This window comes from Tenrec ecaudatus, chromosome 7 (assembly GCF_050624435.1).
Source record: "Tenrec ecaudatus isolate mTenEca1 chromosome 7, mTenEca1.hap1, whole genome shotgun sequence".
NCBI lineage: Eukaryota > Metazoa > Chordata > Mammalia > Afrosoricida > Tenrecidae > Tenrec > Tenrec ecaudatus.
In genome coordinates, this window is record NC_134536.1 from 126,976,531 (window position 1) to 126,995,941 (window position 19,411).

Genomic DNA, 19,411 nt, shown 5'->3' on the forward strand with positions numbered 1-19,411 from the left:
CCCAGTCCAAGGCCATAAGTCTGATATTAGCCTATATGTCCAACACCAATCTATAAAGTCCTCTTCAGACTCACCAAACACATGCAATGAAGCCAAATACAGGATGATCACAAGCCAGAGAGTAGAAAGTCTCTGGGTCCAGTGGTGTTGTAAACATCTCAGTGTGGCTTCTCCAGCTTCCAAGGTCTGGTTGCGTCCATGTGGCTTGTCTTCTTCAATGTCTCCAGGGAGTAGCAGAGAGAGAGCTGTGTCTTCCGCCTCCAATGAGGAAGTACCAGAGTTCTCAGGAGAAGGCCATGCCCACACCGAAGTCTCATTGGCTATCTCCAGATTGACAGCCTAGACTCCACCCCTACACTCTTAATCCTCAAATTGATTAGGTGACTGCCACAACTATGTCAAATGTGCTGATTGTTATTGTTGTTGTTAGGTGTCATCAAATCAGTCCCGACGTGTCATGACCCCATTCTTCACCAGCATCGTAATTCGGATGCATCGGTTTTTTTCTTAGGGTTTCTTTACTCGCTGTCCAACTTTGACTTGCATCTGAGATGATGGAAAATGCCATGTCTTGGATCAGGCCCTCATTTTTTTTCAAGGGGCATCCTTGCTTTTCAACACTTTGAAGAGATTTGTGCAGCAAATTTACCCAGTGCAATGCATCCTTGGATTTCTTGACTCCTGCTTCCAAGAGCATTAATTGTGGATCCAAGTAAGACAGACTCCTGGGCAACGTCCGTCTGTTCCCCATGGATCATGATGTTGAGAGAGGGAACAACGGACACTTCTTGAGGTTTTTCAGTGACGTGTGGATAATACTGTGATTAATGACGTTCATTTAAGTACATTATTCACTGCGTGCATAATGAACATTACACAATTTCTCAGTCAGGGGCTACCCACTTGGGTATCCTTTTATAAAAGATTTATTTCCGCATATCAAATTTTTCCCACTAAGCATGCTTTAAGTATTATACATTATAACACTGGTAATTATGGATCCCAGATTTTATTTGACTAAAAATAAGCTTGATCCTACTAACTTAGGTTAGCCTAAAGCTGAAGGCTTGCAAATGCAATCAGTGTAAGGAATGTAGCTTTTACTACATCTCTTCCATGAAAGGCCAATATTGAACATACACATACACACACCTTTTTTTTTTTTTTTGCTATCACAGTGTTTGAGGTGAAAACGCCCCCAGATTTCATGTAAAGCCCACTCCGTTCCCAGCCCAGGTTTAACGTATAGGAAAACCTTCTCTGAAAAGTCAATTTCTGAGTCAGCCTTTGTTTCCCGTGAGTACATTATTCCAGAACCTGCCATGAAAGGCAGAGAGAACCCCAAGGTGCCCTAAGACATGCTGCCGAGGGAGGTATAACTGACCTCTCACCGCAGAGCCTCACCATTGCAAAGCCAGGCCTCCCTACTGTTTTACATGGGTTTAGACTTCGGCCATCGACTTAGTGTCCAGACTACCTGGGGTAAAAGGAGATGGGTAGAAAGGACAGAACGCTAGTCCACATCACTCACCGACTGGTCTGGAAAAGGTATAGCAGGGAGGACTACCTACCATCGGACCACCATCATATCAAGGGGTTAACTGCCAATGAAATTAACCTACATGTAAGACACATAGAAATGACTTGGTTGATTTAAGCCTGGGAAAAACAAATTATTATCAAGAGGTGTTTGGGGGTTTTTTTTGTTTTGTTTTTTCATTTAACATGACACATTAAAATGATTGGGTGTAAAAAATGTGTCATGACTTTATTCATGAAGAAGGGTTGTGACCACTTTGGGAAACAATGAATTGCAAGCCCAGTTCTATGACAGCGACAGAACGAAACCCTCCTGTCTTCACACATGCTGCCAGTGGAGGCTGGCCTGTGCTTGTTTACAGTAGAGGCTGGCCTGTGCTCATTTACAGTGGAGTCTGGCCTGTGCTCATTTACAGTAGAGGCTGGCCTGTTCTCATTTACAATGGAGGCTGGCCTGTGCTCGTTTACAGTGGAGGCTGGCCTGTGCTCGTTTACAGTGGAGGCTGGCCTGTGCTTGTGTACAATGGAGGCTGGCCTGTGCTCGTTTACAGTGGAGTTTGTCCTGTGTTAATAACCATGCTGATCTTGGGCCAAACTGAGGATGCTCAGAAAAGCAGCTCTGTGGAATTCACTCCCTTTGTGCACCATGTTTTCGAGGACCATTGCACCATTGAGTGCGTCATGCCATGCACTTCAGCGGTGTGAGGCTTCAGATGGGAAGCTTTAGAAGTTGTCAAATCACCATTTGTTTCAAGTTGCTGCCCTTAAACAGCAGGACCCTCCCTTCCAATAGCCTGCCCTGCCTGATGGTCTGCCCATGCTCTGTGGCAGGGCTAGTGATTCCCAACACTTCACCATGAGGATTCTCATTTCATGGTTTTGTGGAAATTCCATCCCCATCATCCAAGATAGCCGTTGCATAATCCTTGAAGAAAACCTACTCTGAATGGTTTTGCCTTAGTAACTGTAGACATGTGTGAAAATAGTAATATATCACTTACCAAGACCTGAAATCAGTCGTTTCATAAATGTAAGATTTCCTTTAAGTGTGGAATATACAATCACGAGTAGCCTTCCTCTTTCACCAAGCATTTCACTTGCTTGTAGCCACAACCAGTGCTCATGGAAGCAGCAGCCAGGAGATCAGTGGGCACACTGCACTGGGTACATCTGCTGCACAAAACCTCTGTAGAGTGTTGAAAAGCAAGGCCGTGACTTTGAGAACTAAGGCGCCCCTGGCCCAGCCATGGCATTTTCAGTGGCCTCACGTGCATGTGAAAGTTGGTCTCCGAACAAGGAAGACCAAAGACGAAGCAATGCATTTGAATTATGGTGCCGGCGAAGAATATTAAAAGCACCAGGGACTTCTAAGAGGATGAACAAGGCTGTCTTGGAACAAGTGCAGCCAGAAGACTGCTCCTTGGTGACAAAGTTGGGGAGATTTCGTCTCACATGCTTTGGACATGTCATCAAGAGGGACCAATCCCTAGAGAAGGGCATAAAGTGAGGAGCGTGAGCAAAAAGAGGAAGCCCTTCCACAAGATGGATGGACACGGTGGCTGCATCGATGGGCTCCGACACAAGAGCTCTCGTGAGGGTGGCCCAGAACTGGGAGGTGTTTGTTGTGCTCGGTGGGGGGAGGGGGGAGGGCGTGGAATTGGCTGGGTGGCACCTAAGAACAGCAGCAATGTTCACCAGACACGTATTGAGCAGCTAAATGTTAGACATTATGGAAGCTGTCAGAATGACAAGAATAGGATGCAAAATGCATTTGAAGATTCTTAATGCAAATAATAATATTAACATGTCCAAATAAAAACAAGTATTCTTCCAGAATTCTATAATCAGTGCTTCTGGCATGGGAAAGACTCAGTTCTGTAAGCATACATTTGTTACCATGTCAAATTCTCTAAGCATATGACTTGATTACCGGCTGCTATATTATAATTTTGGGGTTAAAAACCCATATTGAATACAAATACTTTCTACTTCAAGATCTTTGTATTTACTGAATCCTCTCATGGGTGTGATTCTAGCCACACTCCCTACCTCTCTTTTCCAAAGCTAGATGACAGCGTCATTGCGGCCTTCCTTGGCGTCCCCTCATCAGCAGTTGACTCGTGCGTATCCCCAGATAGTTGTCTACTTGAAGAACTGGAGAGAAGGCATGAAGTCACCATGTGTGCATTTCAGCCTGGGTGGCTAAACGGCTTTTAACAGGCAATGCCGGGAAACGGCCTAGATTGAATAAATTAGCAAAATCACAAAAGGAAACCACCGTAGGAAATAGTTTCACACGTGTAACTGCCGAACTCCTCTAGTGAATGTGTCAATCTGTACTAACCAAATAAATTTGTTTATGGACATGCTCTGTATTAGCTTCCACGTTTTCACAGCCCTTTGCCAAACAAAATCCGACTGGAAGTGGGATGTTCACCCCCGAGCCGGAGTTCTTGGATAAATATTTTTACTCTATAGAGCCCAAAACCACTTCGACACATTTCAGACTGATTGAAACCCTACATTTCCTTAGCCTTTTTCCTCCCATCTTTTCCTCCTGGCAAGCACCCTGGCATTAGCTTTCCTCCTGTCCCCTCCCCTGCTGTGGGGAACACGAGGCAGGGCTGCAAGCACGGGGGGCCCGAGACTGCTGAGACCAGCCTGCCCAATCATCACCACCACCACCACATGAGACGGCCTGCCCATTCACCACCACCACCACCACCACCACCACATGAGACCAAGCCTGCCCAATCACCACCACCATCACCACCACCACATGAGACCAGCCTACCCAATCACCACCACCATCACCACCACCACATGAGACCAGCCTGCCCATTCACCACCACCATCACCACCACCACATGAGACCTGCCTGCCCATTCACCACCACCACTACATGAGACAGCCTGCCCAATCACCACCACCATGACCACCACTACATGAGACCAGCCTGCCCATTCACCACCACTATCACCACCACCACATGAGACCAGCCTGCCCATTCACCACCACCATCACCACCACCACATGAGACCAGCCTGCCCATTCACCACCACCACCACCACATGAGACAGCCTGCCCATTCACCACCACCATCACCACCACCACATGAGACCAGCCTGCCCATTCACCACCACCACCACATGAGACCAGCCTGCCCATTCACCACCACCATCACCACCACCACATGAGACCTGCCTGCCCATTCACCACCACCACTACCACCACCACATGAGACCAGCCTGCCCATTCACCACCACCATCACCACCACCACATGAGACCTGCCTGCCCATTCACCACCACCACTACCACCACCACATGAGACCAGCCTGCCCATTCACCACCACCATCACCACCACCACATGAGACCTGCCTGCCCATTCACCTCCACCATCACCACCACCACATTGAGACCAGCCTGCCCATTCACCACCACAACCACTACCACGTGGAGTGTAGAGGCAGAGGAAGGTCCGTCTGAAACGTGCTTTCCTCCCATCTCCTGAGCCTCCCTGAAATGATTCATCCAATTAATTTGAGTGTAGAGAATGTGCATCCTGAGGCCGTACTCTGTAGAGAGCCAGCTCACCTTGCACTCAAGTGTGGCAGTCGTCAACCACATACGAATCAAGTTCATGCAGCCCTTCCTCAAGTCAAGGTCAGAGTCATTTCAGCGCCACAGCCACATGCTATGGAAAAGATAGCTCTCGTGTGGACTATAGACAGCCAGTGTCGTACAAGAATCTCACTTCCACATTCTGCATAGTAAGTGCTGAATTCTAGATAGACTTTCTAAAACTGTACATGTATTTTTTCATTTGACTGGTGACTAATAAAACAAAATATTTCTGTTATTACTGGTCTCTATTAAACACGAAGCTGAGGCTGTCCCTTTGTCATGCTAACCCTACGCCTTCTCACAGGTGGTGGCAGCCAACACGGCCAGTGAACAGTAGACTCGAGAGCGATGAATGGGGCCGATGCAATATGCTGGTGACTTGGAACTAAATAGCCCACCTTTTAGGGTAAATAGAATAGGACTGATTGAAGTCAGCAGTCTCGGTTGCCTTCATAATGTATCAGGCCCGGGGCCATGTCCCACTTCCCGAGATTAAGTCATTTAATATGCAGGCTCCCCTCAAGTGGAAGAGACACTTCGGTCATTCATAATAGCAGGCAAATTTTCAAAACACCTAAGGCAGGTTGTGACTCTCCGCGGCAAAATCCTCTCACATGGCTCTGTTAAATAAGAATAGGTACACAGCATGTACTAGGAAAAGGAGTGTTTGCAGCGCTTCAAGGACACCTGACTGTGGGAAGGAGGGGCTGACGAGGAAGAGGCTGTCAGTCCCGTGAGATGTTAGTTACTTTGCAGTTCACATACTTGCCCATAAAGAGCGGCTATCAGGTCCTAAAGAACTGATTCAGAAAAATTACTTGAATGCTTATATAACTTGAATGATTATTTCTTACTTCACATTTTCTTTAGCAATAAACTGAGACAGTGTCTTCGATGTAATATTTAGTGACAAGCTCTACCCGGTAGACTGGCATGTGGAAGCAAGATAAGTAAAACTCTCTCCCCCGTGAGTTTTGTCTAGAACACCTTCCTGTCCCCCCTCCCCATTCTTCCTCCACTCCCAGCTCAGGCCTCAGCCTAGTGTCACTTCCTTCCAAAAGGCCACCACCCACCACCTCTGCTGTCTCTTTCCATGGTGCCATTACATCCTAGTCTCATATCTGCCTACCCCGACTTTTGTCATTTCTCACGAAGTACATGTCTCAACCATCAGACTACCCTGTGATCACTGATTGTAACCGCAGCACCTTGAACTCCGCATTTGCTCAATGAATGAATGACTGAGTAGGGTCAGATAGAAATACAGGTAGCTACCCAGTTTGATTGATATTATTGATAATTGTCTTGTCCCTTGGATTTTTTGTTATGGTTTTTGTTACTCATGTCTTCAAATAATTCTTATGAATCTTAATTATAATGAATTTACTATCCCAAATCGATATTTGGCCATTGGAAAATGGCTGTTATTACCATGTTCCTAGTCCTGTGGCATGATTTTTTAATGTGGCAGAAGATACTGAAGCAGCCTTTTTTTTTTCTTGCTTCATAGTTTCTTTCTTTTTTTACATTTTATTATGGACTCATACAACTCTTATCACAATCCATACATATACATACATCAATTGTATAAAGCACATCCATACATTCCCTGCCCCAATCATTCTCAAAGCATTTGCTCTCCCCTTAAGCCCCTTGCATCAGGTCCTCTTTTTTTTCCCCCTCCCTCCCCGCTCCCCCTCCCTCTTGTGCCCTTGGTAATTTATACATCGTTATTTTGTTATATCTTGCCCTATCCGGAGTCTCCCTTCCTCCACTTCTCTGCCGTCCATCTCCCAGGGAAGAGGTCACATGTGGATCCTTGTAATCAGTTCCCCCTTTCCAACCCACTCACCCTCCACTCTCCCAGCATCGTCCCTCACACCCTTGGTCCTGAAGGTATCGTCCACCCTGGATTCCCTGTACCTCCAGCCCTCATATGTACCAGTGTACAGCCTCTGCCCTATCCAGCCCTGCAAGGTAGAATTCGGATCATGGTAGTTGGGGGAGGAAGCATCCAGGATCTGGGGGAAAGCTGTGTTCTTCATCGGTACTACCTCGCACCCTAATTAACCCATCTCTCCTAAACCCCTCTATGAGGGGATCTCCATTGGCCGACACTTGGGCCTTGGGTCTCCACTGAAGCAGCCTTTTTATGTTTATATTGTATTATTTCTGAGACTTTAAAGGTACAATTGAGTAAAATTACAATAACTCCAAAATTTTTAACGATCTGTATACCATTTGTTATAATTTCTAATAACAGAATATTTGAATGTATAATGTTTAGACTCAATGAAACGATGTTATCTTAGGTTACTGGGATCCTCGTTTTCTGGCAAACAAGGCAGTTGGCTGGGTTTGATGCCAAGCATGGTTCCTCCTGGCAGATAATCAAGATGAAGTCCAGACAGAGCCCCAGCGAGAGCTCGCACCCAATATCGGACGAAGTGCTTGCTCTGTAGCACTGTGAATGGTTGGGTTGTCCAGCTCACTGAGTTTAATTCTCTTAACTAGTGCGGCTGCCGGTTGTCTTGCAAGTTGATAAGCGTGTGGTCTAAGCCCAGTTTGGGGACATGGGAGCCCTAGTGGTATCATGGGATGCGTGTTGGCCCGCTCCAAGGGGGAACGAGGAGGCTGTCTACCCCCCTAAAGAGCTGAGGCCTCAGAAACCCGCAGGGGGCAGTTCTGCTGTCTCTTAGGGGGTCGCCGTGAGTCGGAATCGGTGCCAGGAAGGTGAGTGTGGTGTCTTGGTGTGGGAGTGCCCTGATCTGCTCTCTGGCGAGCACATATTAGCCTTTCTCATTTTCATCCGGTGGAAACCAAGCTACCTCTAGGCAAACGCATTCATTCGGTGGATAATTATTTACCGAGCTTCTACTGGTTGGCAGGGTATTGGGTCCCACTGTGGACATTTAGAGAAAAATCAAACAGCAAAGTCCCTGCTTTCCTGAGGCCAAAAGAGAAATGCAAATTACCCGTTGTTAGAGCCAAGCACCCCTTAAACTGATCATCCGGGTCCCTGACTCTTGCATGTTTGACTCTTTTTACATAGATATGCAGATGGCTTTTAAACTCGGAATAATTTCAGGTGTCTTAGGTTTTTATTAATAATGTAAAGTAGCTGAAGAAAAAGTATTAAATTGCTAAAAATATTCATCAATTTTTTTTTGCCTCTAAAATACAGCAGCGTTTGTATCAGCCACTTGGTCGTGCTGAGTGACAGTAACAACAGGTAAAAGTAACTCCTCTCCCGTATGCTTTGATGGAGCTGACGAGCAATGAGAAAGGCTCATTTTTTGTGGCTCGTGGAGGGGTTTTTGTGTTCATAATGCTTCCACTGCCCCAGAATTCATGGGAGTCCACCATGGCTATTCTTTAGTAACGTGGAATCTGACAAAGAGTGAGAGGGCAAGTCCCTCGAGAATCACGGGCACCAGCTTACTGGGAAGCGAAGGGGAGCTCATGCGACATCTTTCCCATCCTGCCGGCCAGAGAAGACCTCTTATTTAAAGGGCAGGGCTCCCTCCACTGCTGTAAATGAAGGCCCTGCTGCCAGACAAACGGCTCGGGGTATTTATAACATGGGGAAAGTCTACCCAGAGGAAAATGCTTCACCAAGAGGCTGGCATGTTTCGGAGCAATAGATCATATGGTTCAATTTAGAATCTCTGTCTCTCAAGAGTTAGAATGGAATTATCAAAAGGAGGAGCGTCCCACAGCGGTGGTACAAAGGAGCTCCGCTTATCTGTATTTAGGTTTGCTAATGAAACTCAGCCAGGAGTCCCACTTTGATTTTCAGAATCTCAGACCCCCGTCAGTCTTCTTCATTGTAATTAGATCTCTCGCCCACACGCAGCCACAAGGGCAACAGAAAGTGGGGGCTGGGGGACGCACATTTTATCTTTTAAAGAACGTTGATACAAAGCTCCAAGGCTTGAGAGATTTGCTATGGTGCTAAAGCAAACCAGTGTGTCTCTCCGGGCACGGTCACCTCCCGAGACGTGGCCCCTGACTCCCCAGAGGGCCCAGCCGGGTTTGCATGTAGGGGGCAGTGGAGTTGACGGCTCCTCGGCATGGGCTTGAGTTTTGCTGCCAGAGGAGAAGTAAGAGAAGTCGGTTCCAGGCGCACCTCGTTTTCTCTCCGAAGCGGGCGAGGTCAGGTCCCAGTTGCCACACGGTGAACGGCAGCACATGGTAAGCCCATGCCTGTCCATACAGCGTGTGCTGCTGACGGTTCCCATGGGTGTTGCCTCTTGAACTACATTGCCAGCCCTTTCTTTTTAGGCCCCTTGGGGTCGGTTTGCACCCCATCCTTCCCGTGAGTGGCTGAGCAGGGGCGGAGAGGGAAGCCAACTTAGCCGACTTTGAAAGAGGTGCGTGCACACGAGATGCATGCATTCCTGTACATGAGTAGCTGCTAAATCCCAACGGGCTTTGCCGTTAGCTGAACTTCGTGTTGTCCAGTTAAAGCACAGTTGCACCGTAATTGTGGAACGCATTCATTGATTAACCAGGAAGTGACAAAAGCGCACACAAGACAGAAGGAAAACGACAAGGGCCTACCTTGCCACCCCCAGCTCAACTTAGGAAGCCAAGAGACCCTGCATGTTAAGTTGACCTAAAAGGTAGAGGCCACTGAGTCCTGCCTCTTGCTCCTACCGTCATCTGTTGCTTAGCGTGCAAGAGACGTGCTGTGAAATGGGACTTCCCTTCCACGTCTGTCCCATGTGACTTGGGCCTTGTACAAACCTAGCCGGCTCCTGCTTTTTCAGCTCCTCCCAGGGCTTTGCTGTGCCTGGGAGTCAGGATGCACATCACAGTAGGGATTTTGGAAAGCAAATGACACTCGAGAGGTGGGGTGCTCCTGCGAAGAGCCGAAGCAGACACTGTTCCCTAATACGCGGTTTCGGTAGCAAGTACAGCACAGAGCATCTAAAAGCCAGTGACAGAGGCATTTCTCATGACTCTTAAGACATACGTAGTATGGGTTCTATATGTACTGGACCACCATATGGCGGGCAGCAAAATCACGGTGTCCATAAGACCCGAGATATACGTGTTGAGTGTGGGAAGTTATTGCGTTCACTACGCCCTGTTCTCCAACTGAGGTTTTTAAACTCGTTCACAACCCATGGAGCCACAGACATACGCGTGGTCAGAAGTTGCCTGGAGGGGCATGATGCAGTGCACGGCTGTCGCATGCTCCACATCTCCCCGCCTTTGGGCTACGGGACCTCTGTCCTCTGAGAAGCTGCAGGGTCTTGGTACCGGGGCGGCTCCCCTGGTCCACCAGTCTTCCGGCTCCACCCTGCACACAGTTCACTGGGAGTTAACAGCAGTTTGCGAGAGGATGGGTGTGTGCTCCAAACCATTATAGTGTCCTTTTTAACTACCCGTTTGAACCCAAATGGGCCGGTTCCAGATGCGTCCTGGCAGCCCGCTCGATTCGCTCAGCACTGATGCAGACGCTGAGTGGGACACCCCTCGGAGGTCCTCATGGGCTGCAGCCCCTTTCAGCCTTGTATCCCTTATTTTGATATTTCACCCATTTCCACGGCTGCCTCTCTTGAGCACTGAGGGAAACTGATTCTTCAGGAGAAAGCCGATCACAGAGCAGATGAGCTGAAGCAGAAACAGAGCTCTCCCTGGTCTGGCTGGTCCGTACTCTTCAACAGCACCATTTGGGCCATCATGACATCTCCCGTGCCCCCAGGTCCCTCCTCATTTGCTCTGCTCCCGAGGGCTCTTTATCCGGAAAAACAATTCCTTTCCCTCCATCTGTTTCCCCCATCAGGGTCAGACAAGGGAAACACATAGCTTTTAGGTAGAGCCAGGACCGTCCCCCAGAGCCCTAGGTGGGGGTGGGATTCTCACCACGTGACCATGGGCAGGTAACTGTTCAATTAGGACTGGGCTCGGTGAATTTGCAGAGATCCTTTGCAGTCTGGAAGTTCCGTTGTTGCGGATTCTAAGTCCCTGCAAAGGCCTCAGCTTCTCAGTTAGGTGGCACAGTGGGCTACCCATGGGAACACTTACTGCAAGGCCGGCAACTCAAAATCCCCATGTGCTACTCAGGAGAAAGATGTGGCTTTCGAGCCCTGGAAAGATTTACAGTCTCAGAAACCCACGAGTCCCCTCCGCCCTATGGGGTCCCTGTGAGTTGGAATCGACTGGGTGACAGTGAGTTAGGTTAAAGCTTCCAAGTTCCTTCTTGCCCGGCGGCAGGCAATGGTGTGGTCGCGTGATGGGCCAAGCTCCCTAGCAGTGGCATCCAATACCTGGGGACTGACCTAAAAATAGCCTGGCAGCAAGAGGACAGGTGATCCCTCCGCTGTGTGGGTAAAAGACATAGCCCTACAACCTCAACATCTGTCTCCCCCACATTGAACCTATTGAATGACAGGATTCGAGTGTCCATCAAGGAGTATCATGTGCTTCGTGATCACGACAGCTTCTAGAAGGCTTCCATTGATTGACAGGCCCTTCCATTGATTGACAGTCTTCCCGAGGACTCTACCATAGCACTCGCCAGGGGTGTGTGGAAAGCCTTCCCAAGCCTGAACTCCCCGGAGAACAATGACCTCCGTGGAGTGGGTGTTTTTCCAAGTTTTCCAGGGGGGTGGGGAGCGGGTGGATCCCCTCCTCTGTGGTTCCCTTGAGTCAGCTTCGACTCCTGTAGTGACCCCCCCTGTACAACCAAACCAAACACTGCCCAGTCCTGTGCCAACCGCACAGCCGTTCCCACCACGTCCATCTGTCTTGTCAAGTGGTCTTCCTCTTGTTTGCTGTTTCCTCTACTTTACCAAGCATGACGTCCTTCTGGTGGCTCCATCCTGAAATAAGCACTTTAAGAATGCCTCCAAAGCAAAGCTGATTTCCATTTAAGGCCCACCTCTGCGCTCTAAAACACTGTGGAGCCTGGTTTACATTTGAAACGAAATGTTAATTGACCCTTTAAGTGATGTTCAGCAAGGCCTGAGTTTGTTAGGGCCCGGAGAATAGATGTGTTAAACACATGAGAGGAGTAAAGGATGCCGGATTTCAGGATGGCTTTTGTTTGTGTGTGTGTTTGGGTTAATGTAGGACAATGTCATGCAATGAAAAGAATGCAGGGCCTGCACTTTGCACCCTTCATCTTCCTCTCCCCAGACATGCCCCTTTCAAAAGGAGGGAAGCATGTTCTTTTTGACTCATGGTGAGGCTCAAAAAGTTGATCTGGACATGAAAGTCCTTCTTAAAGCATAAAACCGTGTTTCCCAGCACTTTTTCATCTTTGCCCTCCCTGCTTCGAGAAGTATACACATCTCGTGCCCCTTTCAGACATTATTTGAAATTGCATGCTGTGATTAAAGGCAAAAAAGGCAAACACAAAGGTTTGTTTTCTTCCTCCTTGAGTAGTTACACTAGAGCGTGAACTTGGAACCCGAGTGAGGGCAGGAATTGAGGACCTCCGCCTGCCGCCCTTTATACCACTGAGCACGCGTGGCTGCTGCGCCGCAGAGGTGCTAACGGACGTGCTAAAGACAGACTAAGAAAATGCATAGGGATCCAGACAGTTCAGCTGATGCAAACATTTTCTTTCTTAGGCCTTTGAACCTTGTGATGAAAGACTTCGTTTGCCAATGAAGCCTTTTGTAAGTGAATTTGGGACCTGCTCCTGTAAGAGTCTTCTCTCTTTGAAGGACAGGAGAGCAGAGGAGAATCGGACAGGATACTGGAAACAAAAGATACAGCTGACCTGGAGGCATGACTGGTTTCATCTCCAGCTGAACCAAACCAAACCAATCCACTGCCATCGAGTTGATTCTGACTCGTAGCGACCCTACAGGCCAGGGTTTCCGACACCTAGCCCTACAGGAATGGAAAGATTCGTCGTCCTCCCCATCCCTAAGTAACCGTTACTAGGCCAACAGCACAGATAACGCACAAGCTCACAATCGTGTGTAACTTGGAACTAGGGAATTTGCTTTATGGCATCGCTGTCTGCTTTTCCTCTATGTGAACTTTTTCTTTTTGATATTAATTTGAATTTTAAAAAACACATATATCCATGAATGGTGATTCCTAGAGTGAGAGAGCCAACCCGTCTGAGAGCTCGGCCTGTTTTCTCCAGCTCATCCAGCTACAGGTCAGCACACAGGGAGTTGGGTTACAACCACATGTTGATCCGTTCAGTGCCCCACGCAGGCGGGAGAGGAGATGCCTATCTAGGTAGATGGACATCATATTTGTGAACTTAATAAATAAATCAATGACAAAAAAATCAGGAGCTCTCTTGAGCCTCCATGTAGGCAGAACGTGGAACCCGAGATTCGTCCTTAAGAAGACGCATAACAGCTCTGCTGCTCACTTTGAGCTGAGCCTGGTCTTCCCAACCCGTGCTCAAGCCAAGCTTGATTCCATCAGAAGAGAGCCCACGTGCCATCCAGCCGTGTGACCGGAACCGTGTGATTGCATCCATCGTTCATTCAATCGCTTTTAACTGTGGGTAGAGGTCCTGGCTGCTTCTGGGCATGCTCTGGGCTTACCAGCTGGATGGGCCTGTGAGGATATGGAGCTGGGCATCGAGCACAGGCTTTGACATTGGTGAGCAAGAAGAGCACCGCGTGTTTCAGGGGCGTGTGGCCCCCGGAAGGTCCTCACACCAAGCAGTGTTCAAACTTCGCTTCAACATGCCTAGCACAAATCGACAGGCGCCCTCAGTTGGCACAAAGATAGGTTGTCTTCCTATCGAGTTGCTTGCTCTGGAAAGGATGTCACCATGGGATGTGCCCATAATCCCCTCGGGGGAACAGCATACATCTTTTCTACATCAGAAGGGAAACACACTGACTCAGGGGGGAGGACCATCGAGGTTTGGTTTGCTACAATTGCTCTTCCCTAATTACACAGGCCTGTTTATCCCTACTTTCTTTCAGAATTAGAGCAGGGAGAGCGCCTTCCAAAAACTTTGGTTTTTCTCCTTAGACTGGACCACTTAAGAATATGAGTGATGAACCGTCTACGAAGGCAAACTGGTCTTTAAAACATGGCCTTTCAGGTACCAGAGAGAGGGCCATTTCGGATGGCCGACCTTGGAAGAGCTCAGTTGAACTTTTTCTTGGGTGAGCTCAGCCAAGACTCCATCTTCCCCTGAGCCAAGGACCCTTGCCCACGCAGGGCACTCTTTAGCCAGGTACCTCTGCAAGGAATCCAGCTCTTTCTCCAGGTCTATTTGGCTCCAGGTAAACCCTCCCTGTCCTTTATTATGTGACGTTCAAGGGGTCACTGTGTTTATGAAACTTAGGGTCAAGAAGCTGAGCCCGTTCCTTTGGCGCAAGCTTCTCAAAGGGACCCATGGCGGGAGGCACTGTTTCAAGGCCCAAGGCCCCGCTGGCCTGCGGTTGTGAGAAGACACTCTGTCCACTGCTGCGAGCTCTTGGTGGCTCTCGGCGGAGCTCATTCACCACTGTTCTCCCACGCACAGCCTTCAGAGCCTTGGTAGAGAAGCGTCAGTCCGGGTTCACCCTGACACAGGCTGAGGAGTGGGACTGGAGATGCTCCCATCCTCAATCCAGTAGTCTGAACTGAACTGGGAGCCGCCCAGCCAAGGGCTGGGCATCCCATGGGCTCCTGAGCCTCACCCCTGTAGTAAACACCCTGATACCCAAGATTCTCGGGGAGATGATTTTCAACTTAATTGACTTTGATGATGAACCCAAGGCTAGCTAGGAAACCATTTTTTTGTCTCGCCTCCTGCCGACGGAAATCATCCTGTGAAGCTTGAGTGCACATTCCCCTGTCGGTGTCCAGGTGCACCTCGCTCCATCCCGCTTCGCAAACCCGGGAAGGTTGGTGGCAGGCCTGCATCAAGCACGCCTTCGGGCACCAGCTCCCGAACAGCGGGTGCCTGCTTCATCACGGTCCGTGTCACGTGTTCCAGACTCCGTCTTACTGCCACTGCATACGCCTGAGAGACGACAACCTTGTGTCAACAACGCTCTTACAACACCGAGCAACCCGAAACTGCACGCGGCCTGCTTTATTGCAGCAGCCTGCAACCAAGCCCACACCGTCTCCCAGGTGTGCCTGGAAGGATCAGTGAAGCGTGGAATAGCATCTGTAAAATATCACGCGGGTCCAGAGCCCTCAGTGCGTCCTCCACGGCGTCTTCATGCCCACAAAGGCTTCTCTTCTTTTCCTGTCACGTGGCTGCTGAAGACAAGGCAGGAACCATCCCCGATGAGAGAGGTTTGTGTTCCTTTCTCCATTCACCCCGTACAGCTTGTACAAGACTTCTGTGGTAGATACATAATCGTTTGTCAGCTTGAGGGTTAAGAGTGTAGGGGTGGAGTCTAGTCTGTCAATCAGATCATAGCCAATGAGGCCTCTGTGTGGTCATGGCCTTCTCCTGAGAATTCTGGGAAATCCGGTACTTCCTCTTGGAGTCAAGAGACACATCTCTCTCTCACACCCTGGGAGACGGTGCAGCTGACAAGACATATGGACTCACCCTGATGCAGAGACCCCTGCCAGCGCTGAGATGTTTCCAATAACACTGGATCCAAGGACTTTCTACCCACTGGCCTGTGATCTACATTTGGCGCCATTGCATGCGTTTCATGAGTCTGAAGAGGACTTTATAGATTGGTGTCGGACATATGGACTAATATAGGACTTATGGACTTGATCTGGACTGGACTGGGATATTTTCTTAACACTCAATTGCTCTCGTATATAAATCTCTTTCTTATACACATGTGAGTGTCTCTATGAACTTGGTTCTCAAGTCGACCCAGACTAACTCAACGTCCACCGTATGAACGGTTAGGAGTTCTCTGGATGTGACTCTCATTGCTTTCCACCATGAAAAACATGGCGGTGAAAGGAGAGTTTTGTTCGTCAACCACGGGCTTCGGTCAGCTTCAGCCTGGGCCTCAACGGGCGGCTCGGGACAAGCAAGACACTGAGGCCCCATGTCTCCTGGGATGACAAAGAATGTCATCGTGCTTGCTTTACTGCAAAGGTCAGCAGTTTGAAACCTCCAGCCACCCTGGTGGGGGGTGGGGTGGTGATAAGGCATCCTACTCACAGGAAGTCTCTGAATCCCACAGGGCAGTTGGACCCTGTCCCATGGGGTAGCTATGAGCCAGGATGGACTCGCTGTGGCAGGCAGCAGGGCTTTGGTGTGGGGTTTTGTCTGTGTCTGGTGATTTCATGGTCACACACTCCGTTGGTCCCTGCAAGGTCAGCAGCTCGAGCCCCTCTGGGGGCTCCATGGGACAAAGGTCCCCCATGGTGTTTCTGTAAGCATGGTGGCCCAAAGGGGCCTGCGATACGACTGTCATGTGGGCTTGCTCAGCGTCGGAACCCACTCAGTGGCACATGGCAGCCACAACTGGAGTGGACGCGGCGGAGACAAAAGAATTCATGGAAAAATTGAATGAAAAGACCCTGGAGTTTTTCCACGAACTTTTTGGAGCTCCCCGATATTGCATCCGTACACATCAGTGTCCACGTTCCGGTTTGTTTTGTAGGAATGTGTGATCCCGCTGTCTGTATCCCATAAGGGACCCTGGTGACATGGTGGTTAGTGGTCGGATGCTAAACCAAAGGACACCGAATGGAACCCACCAGCTGCCCCACAGGAGAAAGATGTGGCCCATCTGCTCCATCAACCTTCCAAACCCAACCCACCCCACCCCCACCTCAACTCACCCCACCCCAACCCACCCCACCGCCGCCAGGTTGGCTCCAATGCAGAGTTACCCAATATAGAGTTTCCACAGCAGTAAGTCTTTACAGGAGCAAATAGCCTCACCTTTCTCTGGAGGAGCAACTGGTGGGTTTGAAATGGCAACCTCGTGGTTAGGTCAGCACTTCCCCTGGGCTGCTGCCAGCACTCCTCTCCATACAGAGTGCAGCCCTGGAAACCCCGTGGGGGCAGCTCTTCCCTGTCCTGTGCGGTCCCTCTGGGTCAGAATTGACTCGACGGCATTGAATTGTAATAGGAACTTCTCCATACATGCATCCATGTGTGCGTGTGTGTGTTATGGAAACTGGCCTGCGCTCTAAGTTTGCTATAATGTCTGTCATGCCCAGAACGCCTTCGCAATCCCCCTGATTTAGGGGACAGGAAAGGCCTCTCTTACTGTCTGGTCCCCATAGCTTTTCACTCAGACTATAAATTAGGCCCGGAAAGGCTATAATGAGCCAGTAATTTATAGACTATTACGATACTTAGTTAGAAGTAAGTTTTCGAGCGTGTCCAATAGAGAACACATGTTTACAAAGGACAAACAGATTCAACACAACATCTCTTGGGCCTAACCAAGCCCAATCAATTAACAAACGTGGATGTCTTATTTTGCATATCTCCCGCTCCCCCAAAATAGACTCACCAACCACTTGTTAACCACACTGACTTTTTAATAGACAGAGTGGTTGATCTCGCCATGCCACCAGAAATGTTCGGATCCAGCACCGGGTCAGGCCGTAGCCAGCAGAGCCTGCCAAGCAGGAAGAGAGCGCGGCCGCCTTCTCTTGCCTCCTTCCCCTGTTTGACGAGACGTGATCATTCACTGCGATTCCTTCTTCCTTCACAGAGCGCCTACCGCCGCAGCGGGATGGCTTTCCTGGCCTGCTGAGGTGGCGGCGACAGCGACAAGAGGAAGAGGCGACGACGTTCAGGTGATTCTTTCTCTGCTCCTTGGACAAAAAGCAGCACCAGCTCACCTTCGCCGCCATCCAGGGAGGGGGCCCATTTGTCGTGACTCCCAACGGGCTGGCCCGCCTCCCTTCCACCCCCTCAGCCTTTCAGAAGCCCTGTTGACTGGAGGGGCCGTTTAGCTAATTAATGGCAGGATGTTTGTGTAGGTGGACAAGAACACAGATCACACAATTTTGAAATTTTAATTTAGAAGACAGGATTAACTGCCGTCAGCTCACATATCTTGAAAGCAGCGTCTTTTCCCCCCACCCCCACGCCTTTGTCGTCTGGTCTGTTTTAGTCGATACATTTTTAATTCCAGGTTTGGGACCAATGAAGCGAAATTAAAAGGACCGTTTCTGTCTCCCATCACCCCACCAAGTGTACATCCAGCGGTTGTTGACCGTGTACCTGTCCAAGGGACATTTAAAGCGTGTCTGGGAAAACCACACTACCTTTTAAATTCCATCCATCCGCGGACTCTTCGAAGCCCCTCATTTTTCAGAGAGAATTCTCTGTCTTGGAAACCCACCCATCAAGACCTGATGGTTCCCTCTCCTTCGCCCCTGCTGATGGGCTGCTCCCCGCAAGGTCCCCAGTTCCAAACCGCCTGCCATTCCAGGGGGCGGGGGATGAGACTGCTCCCATAAAGACTTAGGGCCGTAGCTACGCACAGGTGCAGTTTTACCCTGTCTGTGACTGTTGTCATCCTGCTGCTAGGACATGTCTGATGTGTCAGTGCTGCTTCCCAGCTCCTTGCAGAGCTGCCTCGCCAGGTATGGCTTTGCTCACGTCCAGTGTTCTCCTCCCTCCATCCCCAGGCCCCCACCCCACCCCACGCCCCTGAGAAGGCGCCACACGAGCGAGCGTCAGTTGAAGAAGGGACGCGTCAGACCGGAAATGCAGCCTGAGCCATTTCTTCCTGGTTCGCCCCTGAGCGACCCCTCAGACACCTCCACTCTCTCCACCAACTGAGGAGCTGTCTGTCACTCGCCAACAAGCCAACATGCCGCAGATGGAATCGCACAGCTTCTGACCCAACGCCAATGCCGAAATAAAGGGAAGTTCTTGCTCTATTTGGCAGGAGTTTTGTGCCACATTATTTTTATCATGGTTCTGTGCACAGTGAAACAGCTGTTGTAAAGGATCAATAAAGGCAGAAGTGAGAAACATGAAAGATGTCTTCTTGTGACCCAGTCATTTGGAAGCCCCCCTTAAGGTGACTGCGCCACATTGTGCACGTTGGTCACCTGTCACTTACCTGTACTCTGTCGGTCCTTCTGGAGGAAACCGGCCAGCCCGGAACAAAACGAGGTGGATATAAAACCTTGAGAAATCGCCAAAAGGTTTTACAGCTCCATCTGTGCTTGTTGAAATGTATGATGAAACGTCGCTTTTTATCATACTTCTTGTTTTCCTTGGCGTCCTCAGTCACGGAAGATTGTAAGCTTGCAGTAAACATCTCGGCTTGAGGAAGCATTTATTGTTTGGTTTCGATCTGCCAGGCTTGCAGACGGTATAAAGTTTTCTGGGGTTACGTCGAAATGGCTTCTCTCCC

General features: G+C 49.3%; 1 protein-coding gene across 1 annotated transcript in view; it reads left to right on the forward strand.

The window, feature by feature from the left end:
- Positions 1 to 19,023, forward strand: part of SUPT3H (SPT3 homolog, SAGA and STAGA complex component) — a 456,451-nt gene extending 437,428 nt beyond the window's left edge. Inside the window, exons 12-13 of the mRNA XM_075555015.1 lie at positions 17,750 to 17,834; positions 18,675 to 19,023. Of these exons, the coding sequence (XP_075411130.1) occupies positions 17,750 to 17,791 (42 nt within the window). The 3' untranslated portion in view covers positions 17,792 to 17,834; positions 18,675 to 19,023. The remainder of the gene's footprint in view (positions 1 to 17,749; positions 17,835 to 18,674) is intronic.
- The last annotated feature ends 388 nt before the right edge of the window (positions 19,024 to 19,411 follow it).